Source organism: Nycticebus coucang, chromosome 15 (assembly GCF_027406575.1).
Source record: "Nycticebus coucang isolate mNycCou1 chromosome 15, mNycCou1.pri, whole genome shotgun sequence".
Lineage (NCBI taxonomy): Eukaryota > Metazoa > Chordata > Mammalia > Primates > Lorisidae > Nycticebus > Nycticebus coucang.
The window spans coordinates 69001739-69022336 of NC_069794.1; the positions used below are offsets into that span (position 1 = coordinate 69001739).

Below are 20598 nucleotides of genomic sequence, written 5' to 3' on the forward strand. Positions count from 1 at the left end.
TGTGTACTTGTTCAATTATTTCCTTAGGAGTGAAAAGGGAGGTTTGAAGCTTATTTTTTTATCTATTTTAATTTGTAATTTTATTTGGTTTTGTACACATAGTACATGCACATTGCAGAATATCTTAAAAGTACAGTGGCAATAATGATGTGTTAACTTCTTTCCCACCGTTGTTCCCAGTTCCTCTCCTGAGGCAGCTGCTGTGACTGCTCCTCATGTATCCTCCTAGAATTATTCTATGCATAGACAAATGGCAGCATACTATCCACACTCTTCTCAACTTGCTTTTCTACTTACCAGTTTATCTTGGCAATCATTCCTGATCATTATATACAGAGCTATCTCCTTATAATGCCGGTATGCCCATTTTAAATGTTTATATACATGGGCAAGAAAAACTTCAAAAAGGTTGTATTCAGGGCGGCGCCTGTGGCTCAGTGAGTAGGGCACCGGCCCCATATGCCGAGGGTGGTGGGTTCAAACCCAGCCCCGGCCAAACTGCAACAAAAAATAGCCGGGTTAGCCGGGCGTTGTGGCGGGCACCTGTAGTCCCAGCTGCTTGGGAGGCTGAGGCAAGAGAATCGCGTAAGCCCAAGAGTTAGAGGTTGCTGTGAGCTGTGTCACACCACGGCACTCTACCGAGGGCGGTACAGTGAGACTCTGTCTCTATAAAAAAAAAAAAAGGTTGTATTCATAGTAAGTGAGAATTTCAAAAAAGGAGAGACCATGTTGGTAGTTGTCCTTCTCAGCAACTGAGAAAGTACAGCAGGTGCAGGGCAGTGAATGAAGGAAATAAATAGGGATATTTCATCTCTAATATTCAGCTGGAATTGAATACTCTTCACAGAAAAGATGAGGCTCACTGTGATCAAGACCCCGGGCTGAAGTCCATGGAAAGGCAGGCTGAATCATCCCCTCAATCCATCAACAGAAGGAAGGGCAAAGCATAGGGTGGGGGTGGGTATAGGGGAGGCAGGCCTGGCACCAAATGCTTTTGGACTGCAATTTTTCTTGTAATGAGGTGGTTAAGAAAGAGGAGGTTCATCTAAATTATTTCCAAGATTTCATCCAGCTGTGAAATTCTGTATCTGTCAGGCCTACAGTTCATTTTGAGAGATGGAAGGTAGCTTCCTACGACCTTTAAGCAAATAAAATAAGCACCAGAGGCTATATCAGAAAAGTCAGTTTGTACTGCATGTCTTTCTGCTTGTAAACGTCACTCTGGGACTGATATTCTGGTGAGTGACACTGCTGTGTTTTTGCAAATGCTGTGCACTATGACTTTTTCTGTTCAAGAATAGTTTTGGCTGGCCTGAAATTCTTTGTATTCTTTCTATTTTAAAAAATAACAACAAAATATATTATTTTTTATATCAATATCAAGTCACAAGCTTGGCCAGACAATATCTTGACAAACAGCAAAGCTCGTGTTTTGAGTCTGTGGTGGCTGAGAGAGAAAAGTGGCACAGAGCAGCATAGGGAATGTGAGGGAGAAATAAAAATAAAACCCTAAGCCCCCAACTGTCTGAATGGACCCTGTCTTGACCAAGGGGACCCTGCAAAAAAATCTTAAAACTGAGTTCCTGGCCATAATGGGCAAGAAGAAGTCAGATATATCTTCTTGTACTTCCTCCCCCTCTTACTAACCAGAAACCAAGGACCACACAGCAACCAGCCCTTTGGAAAGACTTGTTTCTTGGCAAGCTTTGGAAATCAAGAGCTTTGTCTGCCTCCTGACTGCCCCTCCCTTTTTGCGGTTCCACTCAACAAATGAGCAGCCTTCCTTCCTGATATGATACAAATAACTGTGAAGATGTTCTGGTAAGTCTACTGGGGCTGTGCACAGAGGCTTAAATTTTTTCTATTTTTGTCATTGGCTGGGCTTTAATAATACCTGCTTCATTGGGCAGTGGAATGATGTCCTGTATCTTAGAGAACTTTCCTGGGCCACCTCTGTCTGTCTGGGCCCAACCTCCCAAGCGGCTGCATCAGAGTTTCTCCTGCTGCAGCTCACAGCCCACTCACTGCCTCCTGCTGATCGTCTCCTCTGCTTTCTAGATCCTCATTCCCTGAATGCACCATATTTATCAAATATGAGCTGTGGGGTGGCGCCTGTGGCTCAAAGGAGTAGGGCACCAGCCCCATATGACGGAGGTGGTAGGTTCAAACCCAGCCCTGGCCAGAAACCACAAAAAAAAAAAAAAAAGAAAAAGAAAAAAAGCCTGAAATAAAAATATAAGCTGTGGAAGTACCTGAGGATTTAATAAAAGGGAAAACTTTCCACCATTTTCCGTAATGTCAGTTTGTAGCTTTTTCTTCTGTTGCCGAGGTAAGGACTTGACTTTCAAACAGAAGGTACAATCTGCAAAGATTCCCACAGTCATCCTATAGGAGAAAGAGTTTCAAGTCATAGTTTTAATGTCTTTTAAGCAACTATAATTACAGTGAATGAGGAACTGTTCTACACACAAACTGTCAGAAAGTTGGGTATTATTTTAAAGACATTGTAATCACATTATAACAAAAATTGAACACTGTCCAAGCTTGCAATGTGTGTTTTGGTTTTAGAGTCATTTCTAGCTTTCATCGTTGATGACATCCCAAATCCCTTTGTACAGTTCATAATATACATCTTAAAACATGACAGATTTCAGTTACAGATCAAGTGTGTGCCTCAAAAACATAGAAGGATTTATTTCTAATTTAATATTAACATTATGTGATAATGAAACCCAGGGTTTTTATGTATAATCCTATAAATTCAAAGAGGCTAATTACATAAGTTTCCTTTTTTAATTTTAGAATATGACGGATTATGCAAATTTCTGTTAAGCCATTTTTTTTTTGCAGTTTCTGGCCGAGGCTGGGTTTGAACCTGCCGCCTCTGGCATATGGAGCCAGCGTCCTACTTCTTTGAGCCACAGGTGCCGCCTCTGTTAAGCCATTTTGGAGAAGAACTGAATAACTAGTAATAAAAACATATAACTGGCTAGGCGCGGTGGCTCACACCTATAATCCCAGCACTCTGGGAGGCCAAGGTGTGTGGTGCCTGAGCTCAGGAGTTAGAGACCAGCCTGAGCTCAGGAGTTAGAGACCAGCCTGAGCTCAGGAGTTAGAGACCAGCCTGAGCCAGAGCGAGACCTCGTCTCTAAAAAAATAGCCAGGCATTTTGGCAGGTGGCTGTAATCCCAGCTGCTTGGGAGGCTGAGGCAAGAAAATAACTTGAGCGCAAAAGTTTAAGGTTGCTGTAAGCTATGATGCCACAGCATTCTACCAAGGGCGACAAACTGAGACTCTGTCTCAAAATAAATAAATATTAAAACATACAACTTACTTTAAAGCAGAGTTTATGTGTATGCGTGTACAAACACATTAGAATGCATTTGAGGTTAATTCTTTTACTATACCATACATTCTCACATGCAGGAAGGAATTTCTTCTAAGAACAAGCATGTTTTGAACTGAAATATGCATTTAACAGTAAATGAATAAATGACAAGATGGTAGATTTAATCCCCAGTAGCTATCTGTCAGTTTTTAGCAGCTGGAGTGATGTCTGCCAGGTCCCAGAAGCAAGCTGTGGTGTCCTGCAGTCCTCACGCACTCTGCCTGCCTGTGGACATCCTGCTCCTCAAGCTGGAGTCCCCCCTACCTAGTCTGTTTGCTCTGTGGATGATAGGTGGTAACATCCATTCCCCAGGCTCCCAGCTGGGGATGCCAGGTCACTGCTTCCCCAACAGCTCACCTCCTGGTCTGCCTGCACTCCAGAAGGTGCCATGTCCCCAACCTAGCAGCCACCGCCACTGCCACCCCCGCCCCGCCCCCCTGCACGTCCTGGTCATGTGAACTGCTGTCCCATTGCCTCTCAAGCAGCCCACACCATTTTTGATTCCTGCACCCCTGCCCCATCCACCAGCCATCACTGCGCCTAAATACAGCCTCTATCTATTGGCCTATGCACACCACTGCCACCCTGGCCCACATCCCTGAGCCCTGACTCATCTCCAACTGCCGCACACTGTAGTTTGAGGAGTCTTGATTTTTGAAAATTATATTTCAAGTATAATACAAATTGTTTATAATGTTTCATGGCCCAGCAGCTGTCTCCAGCCTCACCCTGCTAGTTGCTCAGCCTCGTCCTCTCTGTACTCTGTCCCACTGTGTCTTGGCCTCACTGGGCCATTCCTTCAGGTGGATGAAACCCAAGGCTTGGTCCTTCAAGCCTTCACACATGCCAGTCCTTCTCCTTGAGACCCCCAGTCCTTTTCCTCACATTGTATACCCCAAACCAAGACATACTACATGTGGTAAATATCTAATGAACGCACAAATTAGGGGTTCACTTTTTTCCCTCTTTCTTTTGAGGTCTGGTTAAACTGAGTGCTGCCTTTCCCTAGCATTAACATTTACTAATTTCATATTTGTTCATTGCCTCTTACATTCAAATTGATTAATAACTGGCATCCGTTTGTAGATGTAAGATATTTGATCACACTATTTAGGTTAATTTATCCTACCTTTTTTTTTTTTTTGAGACAGAGTCTCACTATCTATGTCCCCCTTGGTAGAGTGCCATAGCATCACAGCTCACAGCAACCTCAAACTCTGGGGCTTAAATGATTCTCTTGCCTCAGTCTCCCAAACAGCTGGGACCACAGGCGCCTGCCACAATGCCTGGCTATTTTTTGTTATGGTTGTTGTAGTTGTCATTGTTGTTTGCAGGCCCAGGCTGGGTTTGAACCTGCCAGCTCCGGTGTATGTGGCTGGTGCCCCAGCTGCTGAGCTACAGGCACCGAGCCAATTTATCCTACTTTTAATGTCTGACAATTAATAATGTCTGATCATTAAGGCGGGCGCCTGTAGTCCCAGCAGCTCGGGAGGCTGAGGCAAGAGAATCGCCTAAGCCCAAGAGTTAGAGGTTGCTGTGAGCTGTGTGATGCCACGGCACTCTACCGAGGGTGATAAAGTGAGACTCTGTCTCTACAAAAAAAAAAAAACAAAAAAAAAACAGACAAAACAGTAAAACTTTTAAATGAATCTTTAACAATTTTTAGGACAGTCCCTAAGTGGTATCACATCCCTGCCTGTGCTGGCTAAGTTGGGGGTGGGGGATGGGGAGAGCTACTTAAGCCTACTTGCAAATCTATCCTATGTGTGTTTTTAAATCCCGTGATCTGTTCTTTTACAACTTTTTTTTTTTTTTTTTGTAGAGACAAGAGTCTCACTTTATGGCCCTGGGTAGAGTGCCATGGCCTCACACAGCTCACAGCAACCTCCAACTCCTGGGCTTAAGCGATTCTCTTGCCTCAGCCTCCCGAGTAGCTGGGACTACAGGCGCCCGCCACAACGCCCGGCTGCCCGGCTACCGTGATCTGTTCTTTTAAAAATGTTTTCTAAAATAGACGGGCGTTGTGGCGGGCGCCTGTGGTCCCAGCTACTGGGGAGGCTGAGGCAAGAGAATCGCCTAAGCCCAGGAGGTGGAGGTTGCTGTGAGCTGTGATGGCACAGCACTCTACCAAGGGCAATAAAGTCAGACTCAACAACAAAAAAAATAAATAAAATAAAAATGTTTTCTAGAAAAGTAATTTATGCTCAATTGTGGAAAATTCAGAACTGAATTAACAACCAAATAATCTCAAAACCTAGGGGCCTAGGGGCCATGTTAACATCTTGTTTTGTATTTTTCTTGCAGCTTTTTTCTAGGTCTATGTGCTATAACAAGCAAATAATAGCAAGGTAAGTATTACATGTACAGAATATAATACTTACCTTGCTATTATCAGTCAGCATCTTATAATTAGCATTTTGTCATTAAACATTCTTAGAAAATACTTAATAGAGGCTATTTTTGGCATGTACCATAGTGAACGATTTCTTTATTGTTGGAAAATTATTATTTCTACTTTTTTATATCAAAAAAGGCTGTAATGAACATTCTCACATGCAAACCTTTGTTTGTACCTCCAATGATCTTCAAAAATGATATTCAAGTAGAAGCACTGACAAAGAGTTTGAATTTTTTTCCATATTAAACATTAATCACTCTGAAGAAAAAGGCACCAGAAGTGATAGAAATGTTCAAAACTAGACTATGATAATAGTGTACAACTTGGTAAATTAGTAATAGATATACCCACCAGTCTCATTTTTCTTTCAAAGTATTCTCTAAACACAAAGTACACTGTTTTCACCAGGATTCATGATGTATATATGTCACTATGTACATATGAGCTTTCACAGATACCAGGCTAGGCAGGGGCTGCTTATCCTAATGCAACTGTGCAACCGGTCACTCCAATTGGTCCCCTTCCCAGGTCCTTGCTAGAACATCATTTACCAAGTATCTTCCACCCAAACCAAAGACAGCAGGGCACAGCCCCAGCTCGTGAGACACTCTCAGCACTCCCCTCAAATTCCCATAAACCCTTCTTTTGGGTAATTTTTATTTTTTTATTTGTAATTTTACTCTTCCTCTTGTCCTACCCTCTGTGAATGATTTAAAAATGGAAAAGGTGGCTCGGTGCCTTAGCTTAGTGGCTAGGGTGCCAGTCACATACACAGGAGCTGATGGGTTCAAATCCAGCCCTGGCCTTCCAAACAACAATGACAACCACAGCTGGACATTGCCACAGGAACCTGTTGTCCCAGCTACTTTGGGAGACTGAGGCAAGAGAATCGCATAAGCCCAAGAGTTTGAGATTGCTGTGAGCTGTGACCTCCCCACAGCACTCTACCCAGGGCGACGTAGTGAGATTCTGTCTCAAAAATAAATAAATAAAAATAAATAGGCTGGGCGCCTGTAGCTCAGTGAGTAGGGCACCAGCCACGTACACCGAAGCTGGTGTGTTCGAGCCCAGCCCAGGCCTGCTAAATAACAATGACAACTGCAACCAAAAAATAGCCGGGTGTTGGGGCAGGCACCTGTAGTCCCAGCTACTCGGGAGGCTGAGGCAAGAGAATAGCTTAAGTCCAAGAGTTGGAGGTTGCTGTGAGCTATGAGGCCATAGAACTCTACGGAGGGGGCTACACAGTGAGAGACTGTCTCAAAATAAATAAATAAATAAATAAAAATGGAAAAGGTCAAAGCTCACAATAAATTACATGTATTTATGTAATAAATATTTATATAATATATAATAAAATATATATTTATATAAATATATTACATATAATATATATAATAAAAATATTTATTGCATCCAGCTGCCAATAAATAAATAAATTAATAAAATGGAAAAGGTCAAAGCCCACCCTCAGTTCTAGATTTAGAGGATTTTCTTTTCATTTTTGGGGGGCAGTACCCATAAAGCCTTTAGTGCAGCTGAAATAAGAGGCTTCCTGCCTCACAGGCCCTGGTCTTCACCATTAGCACTTCCTGCTCTAAGAAAGACGGAATCTCCTGCCACCCCACCATGCCCACACACCCAGAACCCTCTTCCTCTGATTGTTTGCCCAGGCTTGGGCCTCTGACAGCCCCATAGCTTGGATCACACACTTCACTGTGATTTTTGGCTGCTCTCCACTCCTAACATCAATTTCTCCAAGTGGGTCCAAGCATTCCTGTGAGGCTGTGCCTTGTTTAATTTTTTTTTTTTTGGAATTCAGATCACTTTTGATACACTGAGAGCATTCAATAAATGTTTATTTACCCTTTCATTCATCAATTAAAGCCCAGGATTTTAGAAAAGACTGACACTCGATTTGTGACTTGGATTGAAATGGCGTCAATAACACGCCTGCCAAATGTGATTATTAAGCTCTTAAAAAGCAAGGGAACTACTTTGGTTTTACTCCTACCCCCTTGGGACACAGCAGCTCTAAGTACACAGACAAGACCTAATAAATGCTGGCTGAACAAAAGATCAAGTCAAATGTAATTAAGGAATCTGCAACACGCACATTTTCAAGAGTGAATTTCTCCTTTATCATAATACATACCATGCTTGGAATAGTCATATATTTACTGTTATTTAGCAGTCTCGGACCTGCGCCTCTGTTTTCTAGGAGCTGAGATCTACCCACTCATTCCCTGGATTAATCATTCAACATTCCCGCAGGAATTATTTAAGTGGGTTGCAGGGTTTAAACTTTGGACCTCGAGAAGCTCACTGTTTCTGTCATGGTGCTGCCAATTACGAGATCAGAATATATCTCCTGATTATTCACCAAACCACAGTATTTTTGCACAAGTTCCTTTGAACCTAACTTTCAGAAAGAAAACAAGCCGTTGGGCATACTGCAAACAAGAAACGCTGAGTTCTGCCATTTTCCAGCCACAGGGAGAGGTTTCTTTATACGCCAGAGGTCGGGACACCTCCCCCACTCTCCAGTGTCCTGTCGCCGGGCCTGCGCCGCAGGGTAGAACGGAACGTCGGGGACATCCGCTAGGGGAAGGACACTAGCGCGCGGACCCTACCCCGGCCCAAAAATGCCGCCAGACCCACAGCAGCCAACCCCGCAAAGGACAACTGGGCAACTGCGGCCAGCGAAGGCACCACCGCCACGCGAGGACCACAGAGACCCTCGACAAGGACGGTCTCGGTGAGGCTTGGCCAACCACCCCACGGCGCCCACGCACCTCCTGGAGGATCCAGCCCGTTTCGGAGCCCCCGGCGCCTAGATGCTTCCGGATTCCGGGTTCTCCCGGCTACTGGCGCTGACTTCTGGTGCGGCCGGGTAGGGCAGGGCCAGGGCCAGGGCGGCCGAAACCCCGCCTTGCACCCGCTGCCAAGCGTCGGTAGTAGGCACGACCTCCAGGCAGCGCCAGGAGTTAGGTCCCGCCAGGTGTGGAACTGGACGGGGTTGGCGGGGTTTTCCTGTCCAGCATTCGAGGAGGATTCCAGGCTGTTTCAGTTTCATTTTCAGGCGGGATTTGGCCGATGAGGATACCTCCAAGGTTCAAGTGTGGGAGAGGAAGGAGGATGGTGCTGTTATTTAATTGAGAAATGGTGATAATTCTCAGGCAGGGGGAAAAAGCAAATTTTAGGAGGGGTTAAGATTGAGGAAATAGAAGAGTAAGATAATAAACTTAATTTGGGGCTTCTAAGTTTGAAGTTCGTGGTAGTGTTTGTAAGTAGTAGAAATACTTTTTTTTTTAAGAGACAGTCTCACTTTATTGCCCTCGGTAGAGTGCTGTAGCGTCACAGCTCACAGCAACCTCCAGCTCTTGGGCTTAGGAGATTCCCTTGCCTCAGCCTTCCGAGTAGCTAGGACTACAGGCGCCCTTCACAACGCCCGGCTATTTTTGCTTCAGTTTGGCCGGGGCCAGGTTCAAACCTGTCACCCTAGGTATGGGCTGGTGCCTTACTAACTGAGCCACAGGCGCCACCCAGTAGTAGAACTTCTATATATATGTCATTCAAAAAATGTGGGGGCTGTAGATAACAGATCTGAGAATCATGGAGTAGGATGTAATAGGAAAGAATCAGATACCCAGGATGCCAAATAAAATGAGAATAGAAGGAATAAAGAGTGGATAGGATATGGATTTATTTTACTCCTAGTCAAAGGTTTATAGCAAACGAACAAATGCTTAACCAGGAAATAGGCCACTGCCAGAAGATCCATTCCACAAGTAGGTAGAGATCTTCACCATACTTTAACTTACCCTAGCTCCACTCCCCTTGTACACTTTCATTCCTGGTGTGGATATCTGGTTCTGGAAGGAGCAGAGCAGATTTTATCTCTGGAAATGATGTTTGTTATTTGGACCTTTTAGAGACCCCCTGAAGGACCCATAGAGAGACTTGCCTTTGTTTTCCTAATTAACTCTTATTAGGACAGAAAAGCAGCTATGTGGAGAATATGCCTCAAAACCTAGAAGCAGGCATGGCTGAAGCAGGAGGACTGCTTGCACCCAGGAGTTTGAGTTGACCCTGGGCAACCTAATGAGACCCTATCTCTTTATAAAAAGAATTGAAGGGCGGCGCCTGTGGCTCAGTGAGTAGGGCGCCCCCCATATGCCAAGGGTGGCGGGTTCAAGCCCAGCCCCGGCCAAACTGCAACAAACAAACAAAAAAAAATAGCGTTGTGGCGGGCGCCTGTAGTCCCAGCTGCTCGGGAGGCTGAGGCAAGAGAATCGCGTAAACCCAAGAGTTAGAGGTTACTGTGAGCCGTGTGACACCAGGGCACTCTACCCGAGGGCGATACAGTGAGACTCTGTCTCTACAAAAAAAAAAAGAAAAAAAAGAATTGAAAGCCATTCCTGTAATCCTAGAACTCTGGGAGGCCAAGATGGGTAGATTGCCTGAGCTCACGAGTTAAAGACTAGCCTAAGCAAGAATGAGACTGTCTCTACTAAAAATGAAAGACTTAGGCAAGAGATTGCTTGGGCCCAAGAGTTTGAGGTTGCTGTGAGGTATGATGCCATGGCACTCTACCAAGAGCGACAAATAAAAAAACAACAAAACCCCCAAAACAGTAAGACCAAAAATTAGTCAAGATGAAAGCTTAGGAGGAAATCCAAGTGTGAGATATTTGTTAGAATAAGGGTTTTGAGAAGCTCCCCCTTTATACTGGGGCATCTAGAAAGCTGTAGGTATGCTAAGAGCAGGACACATGCTGAGAAAAGAGCTGAGAACTAAGTTAGTTTTATGCTTAGCACAAGCAGCGAGTGACAGCTAAAGCACAAATGGCCTGGCTAAGTATAGAACAAATGCCCCAGTGCAGATCCAATGTGCAAAAACCTGGTGAATCTTTTTATCTTCTCTTTCCTTTCTTTTTCTTTTCCTTTTTCTTACAAGCATTTAAGAAAACCATCTCAGTCAAACCACTAGCTGAACACTAAACTAGAGGAACAGAGAGACCTAAGACACCACAGATGACAAAAACAGTCTTTACAAAAAATAGTTTTAAAAAGTCCAGATCAATGGGCGGCGCCTGTGGCTCAGTGAGTAGGGTGCCGGCCCCATATGCCGAGGGTGGCGGGTTTGGACCCAGCCCCGGCCAAGCTGCAACAGAAAAATAGCTGGGCGTTGTGGCGCGCGCCTGTGGTCCCAGCTGCTTGGGAGGCTGAGGCAAGAGAATCACGTGGGCCCAGGAGTTGGAGGTTGCTGTGAGCCGTGTGACGCCATGGCACTCTACCTGAGGGCTGTGCAGTGGGACTCTGTCTCTACAAAAAAAAAAAAAAGTCCAGATCAAACACTGTAATCCAGTGCAACCAACAACAAGAAATCCTGGGAGAAGAAAGATAATTTGATTTCCAGAGTTACCATATCATAGTACTCAACAAAAAATTATAAGGCATGCAAAGAACATGAAAATGTGGCTGATTTCAAAGAAAAAAAAGAAATAAATAGAAACAGTCAGTGAAGAACAAACATGGGGATTATTAAAAGAATACTTTAATTGAACTATCTTAAGCATTCACAAAGAGCTAAAGGAAACCATAGACAAAAAATTAAAGGAAACCAGGAGAGCAGTGTCTCAACAAATTTAGAATATGATTAAAGAGATAGAAATTATAAAAAGGAACGAAATAAAAAATTTTTGCAGTTGAAGAGTATAATATCTTAAATGAAAAATTCACAAGAGGAGCTCAGCTGTAGATTTGAGCAAGCAAAAAAAAAAAAAAGAATGAGCAAACTCAAAGACAGGTCAATTGAAATGATCAAGTCTGTGGGGCGGTGCCCATGGCTCAGTGAGTAGGGCACCAGACCCATATACTGAGGGTGGCGGGTTCAAACCCGGCATTGGCCAAACTGCAACAACAACAACAAAATAGCCAGCCACTGTGGTGGGCACCTGTAGTCCCAACTACTCGGGAGGCTGAGGCAAGAGAATCACCTAAGCCCAAGAGCTGGAGGTTGCTGTGAGCTGTGATGCCAGAGCACTGTACCCAGGCGACAAAATGAAACTCTGGCTCTAAAAAAAAAAAAAAAAAAATCAAGTCTGATGCATAGAAAGAAAAAAGAATCAAGAAAGATGAACAAAGCCCAACAGACCCATGAAATACCATCAAGCATACCAACATATGCATAACAGAAGTCTCAGAAATGAGAGGGTAAAAGGGGGAAGAAGAGTACCTGAAAAAATAATGTCCCAAAAGTCCTAAATTTGATAAAAGATGAAAGATAATATATTAAGAAAGCTACATAAACTCCAACTATGATAAACTCAAAAAGATTCACATTGAAACACATTATTATCAATCTGTCAAAAGACAAAGAGAATCCTGAAAACAAGAGGTAAGTGATCACTACTAAGAAGGGATCTTCCACAGGTTAACAGCCAGTTTCTCAGCAGAAATCATGGATGCCAAAAGCCAGTGGGATTATATGTTTAAGGTGCTGAAGGAAAAAAAAACTGGTGACCAAGAATTCTATATCCATCAGTACTATTCTCCAAAAGTGGAGAAATTAAGACATTCCCAGATGAACATAAACTGAGGGAGTTTGTTGCCAGTAGATCTGCCCTACAGTAAACACTAACAGGAGTCTTTCACCCTGAAATGAAAGGACATAAGATACAGATTGAATATACCTTATCCAAAATGCTTGGGATCAAAAGTGTTTTGGATTTTGGATATTGGCCTTATACTTGCCAAATAAGCATCTCAAATCCAAAAAATCTGAAATCTGAAATGTTCCAATGAGCATTTCCTTTGAAATGCTATTGAGCACCAATCATGTTGGTGCTCAAAAAGTTTCAGTTTGGGAGCATTTTGGAATTTAGATTTTCAGATTTGGGATGGTCAGCTTGCAATAACTGGAAGTCAAATGAAGAAATAAAAGATACCAGGAAAGGTTAAGTACATAGGTAAATATAAAAGGCAATAGTGTGCTGCAGTGGAACATGCCTGTAATCTCAGCACTTTGGGAGGCCAAAAGAGGAGGATTATTGAGCCCAGGAATTCGAAGGTGCAGTGAGCTATGACTCTGCCACCACATTTCAACCTGGGTGACAGAGACAGACCCCTTCTCTAAAACAAAACAAAATAAAATTTCAATAGCATTGGATTTTTGGTATGTAATTTATTTATTTTTATATAATAGACTAATGTTCATAGCAATAATTATAAAGCTATGTTAATGGGTACACAATGTATAAAGAAGTTATTCATGACAATAACAAATAAAAGAGGAGGGATGAAGATGTACTGGAGCATAGTTTTTGTAATTAAATTACAAACTTCAAACTAGATTGTTATAAACTTAAGATGTTAATTGTAATCCCAAAGGTAACCACAAAGAAAGTAAATAAAAAAATACAGAAAAGGAAATGGGAATAGAAATAAAATGGTTGGTACACAACAAAAAATAAACACAAATGAAGGCAGTAATGAAGGAACTGAGGAACAAAAAAGGTATAAAACATATAGAAAAAATAGCAAAATGTCTGAAGTAGATCTATCTTTAGCCATAATTACCTCACATGTAAACATTAGGTTAAACTCTCCAAATAAAAGGCAGAGATTGGAGGATGGATTTACAAAAAAATAACCAACCCCATGATCTACCTATATGCTGTCTACAGGAAACTTACTTTAGAGCCAAAGATACAAATAGGTTGAAATTAAAAGAATGGAAGAAGATAGTCCTGAAAATAGTAACAAAAGACAGTTGGGGAGGCTACACTAATATCAGGCAAAAGAGATTCTATGTCAAGAATTGTTACAAAAGGGTGGCGCCTGTGGCTCAGTGAGTAGGGCGCCGGCCCCATATACCGACGGTGGCGGGTTCAAACCCAGCCCCAGCTGAACTGCAACCAAAAAATAGCCGGGCGTTGTGGCAGGCGCCTGTAATCCCAGCTGCTCGGGAGGCTGAGGCAGGAGAATCGCGGAAGCCCAAGAGCTAGAGGTTGCTGTGAGTCCTGTGACATCATGGCACTCTACTGAGGTTGGTAAAGTGAGACTCTGTCTCTACAAAAAAAAAAAAAAAAGAATTGTTACAAAAGACAGAGAAAGACATCGTATATTGGTAAATGGGTCAATATAACAAGAAGACAGAACAATTATGAGAACACATTAGAGCAATTAGAACACACCTAATATCAGAACTCAAAATATATGAAAAAATGACATAATTGAAGGGAGAAATAGTTGGACATAGTAGCTGGAGATGCTATTCAATGTATAGCTTGCAATAATTGATAGAACTAGAGGTAAGGTTAATAAGGAAACAGATACTTTAAACCAATGAGACCTAACAGACATATACAGAACTGTCCACACAGCAGGAGAATATACATTCTAAGTATACATGGAACACTCCAGGACAGACCATATGTTAGACCACAAAACACTTTTCAATAAATTTAAAATAATCAAAATCAGGCCAGGTGTGGTGGCTCACGCCTGTAATCCTAGCACTCTGGGAAGTTGAGGTGGGTGGATCACTTGAGGTCTGGAGTGTGAGACCAGCCTGAGCAAAAGTGAGACACCATATCTACTAAAAATAGGAAAACTAGCCAGCCATGGTGGTGGACACCTGTAGTTTCAGCTACTTGGGAGGCTGAGACAAGAGGATTGCTTAAGCCCAAACAGCAAGTTTGAAGTTGCTGTGAGCTATGATGCCACTGTACTCACCTCAGGTGACAGAGTAAGACTGTCTAAAACCAAACAATCAAAAAATAAAAAAAGAAATGAAAGTGGGACATTACTATTGAGCTTTCAGAAATAAAAAGGATAAGAGAATTTTCTATGAACAACTGTACATCAACAAATGGATAACCTGTATGAAATGAACAAATTCTTAGAAACACAAACTACCGCAACTTAGAAATAGAGAATCTGAATAGTTCATGTGCAGTTTAAAATAGTTGGCTATTTTAAATCACACATGAAATTTATGGACACCCTTATAAGTGAAGAAATACAATTGGTAATCAAAAAATCACCCAAAAAGGAAAAGCCCAGGATCAGATGGCTTCACAGGTAAATTCTACCAAACATTCAAGAAGAATGTGCCTGACATATACAAACCATTCAATACAATTTTAAGAACAGGCAGTGGGAATAATTGTGCAAGATTTTTGAACAGCTGTGGTTTTTGTAGTTAATGTAATTCTAGGATATGCAAATTATTGACAATTTTTCTTTGTGCAAAGTAGATGTGCTGCTTTAAAAATATGTATGAAAACCTATAAAATGTTTGAAGAACTATTGGATCATAACATAATGATCTTAATTAGTTTTATTTTTCTTTTCTTTTTTTTTTTTTTGTAGAAACAGAGTCTCACTTTATGGCCCTCGGTAGAGTGCCGTGGCCTCACACAGCTCACAGCAACCTCCAACTCCTGGGCTTAGGCAATTCTCTTGCCTCAGCCTCCCAAGTAGCTGGGACTACAGGTGCCCGCCACAACGCCCAGCTATTTTTTTGGTTGCAGTTTGGCCGGGGCCGGGTTTGAACCCGCCACCCTCGGTATATGGGGCCGGCGCCTTACCAACTAAGCCACAGGCGCTGCCCAATTAGTTTTATTTTTCAAGAAGAAAGTAAAGGCTTGGCATTTGTAGCTCAGTGGTTAGGGCACCTGCCACGGACACCAGGGCTGGTGGGTTCCAACCTGCTCTGGGCCTGCTAAACAAACAAACAACAACAACAACAACAAAAATAGCCGAGGTTGTGTCTGGTGCCTGTAGCCCCAGCTACTTGGGAGGCTGAGGCAAGAGAATCGCTTGAGCCCAAGAATTTGAGGTTGCTGTGAGCTATGATACCTCAGCACTCTACTGAAGGAGACAAAGTGAGACTCTGTCTCAAAAAAAAAAAAAGAAGAAAATAAAAGTAAAAATACAGGTGTGACAACTATCATGTTATTGCTCTGATGTTACAGCAAAAATTGAGGTCAGAATTTCTTTATTGTCCACTCATCATCATGGTCAGGTATTTTGGAATGTAGTAGATACGATAATCCTTTTGCTATGTAGTCTCACAGGTTTCCATATTTTCCTTCAAGTCCATTGTACCAGCAATAGTTTTGTCCAATGTTAAAACGGTTTTAAATCATTTTAGGGTTTTTTTTGTTTGTTTGTTTTGAGACAGAGCCTCAAGCTGTCACCCTGGGTAGAGTCCTGTGGCATCACAGCTCACAGCAACCTTCAACTCCTGGGCTCAAGCGATTCTCTTGCCTCTGCCTCCCAAGTAGCTGGGACTACAGGCACCCGCCACAACGCCTGGCTATTTTTTGGTTGCAGCCATCATTGTTTGGTGGGCCCAGGCTGGATTCAAACCTGCCAGCTCAGGTGTATGTGGCTGGCGCCTTAGCCACTTGAGCCACAGGCGCCGAGCCCATTTTAGGATTTTAAAAAATGATTTATTTCAGCATTGAACATTGTTAGAAATTTCTTTGCCGAAGTAAAATTCTAGAAATCTGAGGTTTGGGATCTTGGTGAGGAGCTTCCCTTACTCTCTTTTCACAGGTGAAGTAGGCTGTGGGTTTTCTTGCATTTGTCCTAGAGGCTGGATACTTGCAATTCTTAATGCATCTCCCCCACTTGTTAGAGTCACCCTTTCTAACCTTCCTGGCCTTGGGGATTACCTCTCAGCCAGGCTTACACTTCTGTCCCCTGCTGTCACTGCTACCACTAATCCAGCAATGAAAGTTCTCAATTTTCCCGATATCTTTCATACCCAGGATCAACTTTATCAAAATAGTTATTGCCAAATAATTTGGAATAACATACTATTATTCTGTTATTTCACACACCATTCGGCATGACCTGAAAAGCTGGGTTCTGGCAAAGTGAGTTCAACAGATGAAGTCATGATTAAAATGAAAACACTTCCTGTTCAATGACTTTTTACAACATGGTAGGTGTTGGGCTGTTTTGTATACATGTATGTACTATTATTTTTTAAATGTAATCTTCTTGACAGTAGTACAAAGGAAGTATCATTTTTATTACCTCCATCTTGTAGATGAGAAGACTGGTTTCAGAAGGGTTTAGTGCTGAAGAGTACAAAGTTCTTGTAAATTGGTAAGCTAGGATATGATCCCAGCCTGCCAGACTCCAAAGCCTGGCTTTTAACTATTGCATGATAATGCCCTCTTGCTTATGACAAAATAAAGGATTGTATCATAATGGATAATTTGGGGCTAAAACCTCTGTGTGGGAGATGTTAGTCTTATGTATCTTTACTAGCAATACTTGAAGATGCAAGGATAGAAGCAATTAATGAGGTTGGAACTTTTATTGGCTGGAAGAGTAGAAGCTGGAAGTTTCTCCCCTTTCCCTTCCATCTTATAATGGATTTGGAGGAGCCTTCAAGCTTTGTTGGCAGTTTTGAGAATTATCTGGGCTACAGGTGAAAACTTACATAGAACTTTAACATCCAGTTAAGACTTGAGTGTGATAAAAGATTCATTCATTTTTTTCAATTAATATTATACTATATTAGAATAAAAATATAAGAATAAAACATAGGGGGCGGCGCCTGTCGCTCAAGGAGTAGGGCGCCGGTCCCATATGCTGGAGGTGGTGGGTTCAAACCCAGCCCCGGCCAAAAAAAAAAAAAAAAAAAGAGGCACAAAAAGTAGAGGATATTATAATTATCCTCCAAGACACAAAACATTTAAGAACAATGATGAGACTTTTGGGCATGCTTTCAAGCCAAAGAGCTAAATGAAGACGAAGACTGTTGTGTTTTTGTCCTGTGTCTTCAATAGCTGTGTGATCATAGAAGACTTGGGCTTTGGTTTCCTTTTCCAAAATGAAAATAAATTGAAAAAAGCAAAAAGTAAAATGTTGGCTTGTTCCCTGTAGCTCAGTGGTTAGGGCGATAGCCACATGGCTGGTGGGTTCGAACCTAGCCTGGGCCTGCTAACAGTGACAACTGCAACAAAAAAATAGCCTGGTGTCCTGGCGGGCGCCTGTAGTCCCAGCTACTTGGGAGGCCGAGGCAAGAGAATCGCTTAAGTGCAAAAGTTTGAGGTTGCTGTGAGCTGTGATGCCACAGAACTTTACCGAGGGTGACACAGTGAGACTCTGTCTCAAAAACAAACAAAACAAAAATTAAAACCTTGATTTAGGGGAAGAAGAACCATTTTTGAAGTAGAAAGCAAAACAAATGTTAGAGGACTAAATTTCTGTGTAATTATAATTTTTGACAGAGCCTCATTCTGTTGTCCAAGCTAGAGTGTCATGGAGTCATCACAGCTCACAGCACCCTCAAACTTCTAAGCTCAGGCAATCCTCCTGCCTCACCCTCCCGAGTAGCTGGGACTACAGGCGCCCACCACAACCGGGTCTTGCTCTTGCTCAGGTTGGTATCTTTAACTCCTGAGCTCAAATAATCCACCACCCTCTGGCCTCCCAGGGTGTTTAGGGTTACAGGCGTGAGCAACCTCGCCCGGCCTGTGCAATGTTTTTAATTGTCTTTAATCAGTGGTAATTTGTTTCAGCTTACTACACTGGTTGTTACAAATGGCACGTCGTTTGATATCTTAAAATTTTACTCAGCCAATTGTTTGAGTAAACAGACACGAAGCCAATGACCTGTAAAAAAGTCGGCCACTGTAGGTTAGCTTTGAGACTCTACGCCGCCCTCTCATGTTACACACGCTGCCAGCTTAAGGGGGGAGGAGCCCTCTTTTCTTTCTTTTTTTTTTTTTTTTGTAGAGACAGAGTCTCACTGTACCACCCTCGCTAGAGTGCGGTGGCCTCACACAGCTCACAGCAACCTCCAACTCTTGGGCTTAAACGATTCTCTTGCCTCAGCCTCCCGAATAGCTGGGACTACAGGGGCCCGCAGGAGCCCTCTTTTCTAAAGTGTCCAGAGCGGGAAGCAACGCAGGTCACGGAAGTTCACGCCGGGAACCGCCTCCCGCCTCGCCGCCCGCCGGCGGCCACTGGCAGGCGGCCCGGGCGAAAGGCGGTGCGCCATCAGTCCTCTAGGCAACGTCCGCCGCTGTGGTCGCTGGGAGTTGTAGTTTATCTGCTCCCACGGCACCCAGGCCTCTGCGGAAAAGGGCCAGTGAGAACTACGCTTCCCTCGAGCCCTCGGGACGGAGGCGGGCCCTGTCGGTGCAGGCGGGCCTCGGACCGGAGGCGGTGAGTGTGGCGGCTCATTTGTAAATGCGGCAGCGGCGGCCCTTGCGTGGTTGCTGAGCGGCCGGGACATTGCAAAGCGGTAATTCGTGGGCGAAAGGAGCTGAGGAGTTAGTTGTCCGCCGCCCCGCACCTGAGGGGGCCGGCTCCACCGGGCGCGGAGGGAGTGGGGCACCGGCCCCCTCTAGGTCGGTGGCTTCGCTCGTTAACGCTGCTTTGTTCTTCGCGGAGTCTGAGGCGCCTTCTTCTCAGGTGAGTCGCTCTGTCCTGCGCCGTGGCCGGACTCTGAGGTTCTGCTGGACGCGCAGTAGCCGCAGTCGGCTGGAGCAGGGATGGTGAAGTGGCGGTGCTCGTTGTCCTCTGTCAGCGCTAGTATCGCTCAGCTGATCTCTTGAAGCTTCGTGTGATTTTTGTAGCTTTCTTGGACCTGTTACCTTTGAGTCCCAAAGCAACGAGTTAGCTTCCTGCAGTCTAAGGGTGACTTTGAATTTGCTGTTTGTGTTCTCTTTCCGCCCTCACCATGCAGAGGATTTCTCCTTTTTGCAGATGGCTTTAAAGAATGTTTACATAGCACTCTTTAGAGGTTTCAAGGTTGTTTGTCAGATTTTTAAATTTTTTTGTAGAGACTTTATTGCACTCAGTCGAGTGCCGTGGCGTCACACAGTTCACAGTAACCTCCAACTCCTGGGCTTAGGCGATTCTCTTGCCTCAGCCTCCGAGTAGCTGGGACTATTGGCGCCCGCTACACGCCCGGCTATTATTTTTGTTGTTGTTGCAGTTTGGCCGGGGCCGGGTTTGAACCTGTCCCCTTGGTATATGGGGCCGGTGCCCTACCCACTGAGCCACTTCAGAGTTTTCAAAGCAGCTTTATTGCCGTCTAATTGATATACAATAAAATGGCACGTTTAATACACGCAGTTTCATGCGTATGACATACGCATACACTCGAGTTCATTGGATTTTGATATCTGTAAAATCTGAGTCCACATACTAATTTTTCCTAGGAATTTTTCTGTATATGTGCACCTTTACCTTAGTATCAGTAATAAGTAGCAGTTTAGTGTGAAACAGTTTTTGTACTTCTTGCTGACGTTAAATATATTTTCAGGATCACAGTTATGAAATAGAAGCGAAAATACAGAAGGGTTTTCATTTTTTTTTTTTTTTTTGAGACAGAGCCTTAAGCTGTCACCCTGGGTTGAGTGTAGTGGCATCACAGCTCACAGCAACCACCAACTCTTGGGCTCAAGTGATTCTCCTGCCTCCGCCTCCCAGGTAGCTGGGGCTACAGGTGCCTGCCACAACGCCCGGCTATTTTTTGGTTGCAGCCATTGTTGTTGTTTGGCGGGCCCGGGCTGGATTCCAATCCACCTGCTCAGTTATATGTGGCTGGCGCCTTAGCCGCTTGAGCCACAGGCGCCCAGCCTTTTTTTTTTTTCTTTTGAGTGGGTTTTTGGGAATAAATGTCTTAATGCTGCACCGGAAGGGGACTTGGCGCTTCTTGGTCTAGTAGGGAATTTTTCTGGTTTTCCATGTTATCAAATGACCTTGTAGTTTGTCTCCTTTCTAAATGTAGATCTCGAAAAATTTCTTGATAAATTCATTGAAAATTAAGG

The 20598-nt window shown here is 43.5% G+C and overlaps 2 protein-coding genes across 8 annotated transcripts in view; one reads left to right on the top strand and one right to left on the bottom strand.

Annotated features, from left to right (window-relative positions):
* Positions 1 to 8855, bottom strand: part of PARP4 (poly(ADP-ribose) polymerase family member 4) — a 103202-nt gene extending 94347 nt beyond the window's left edge. Inside the window, exons 1-2 of one of the 2 annotated variants that reach the window (XM_053564069.1) lie at positions 8579 to 8855; positions 2253 to 2385 (exon numbers count right to left, since the gene is read on the bottom strand). In XM_053564069.1, coding sequence (XP_053420044.1) covers positions 2253 to 2384 — 132 coding nt within the window. In that variant the 5' untranslated portion in view covers position 2385; positions 8579 to 8855. The remainder of the gene's footprint in view (positions 1 to 2252; positions 2386 to 8578) is intronic. The other variant, XM_053564068.1, reaches the window with a different exon arrangement.
* A 10180-nt stretch (positions 8856 to 19035) lies between these two features.
* Positions 19036 to 20598, top strand: part of CENPJ (centromere protein J) — a 74373-nt gene continuing 72810 nt past the window's right edge. For 3 of the 6 annotated variants that reach the window (XM_053563787.1, XM_053563789.1, XM_053563788.1), the window contains exon 1: positions 19045 to 19234. The gene's annotated coding sequence lies outside the window, so the exon portion shown is untranslated. Of the gene's footprint in view, positions 19235 to 20598 lie in introns of all 6 variants that reach the window. The other 3 variants (XR_008374639.1, XM_053563791.1, XM_053563790.1) reach the window with 2 other exon arrangements.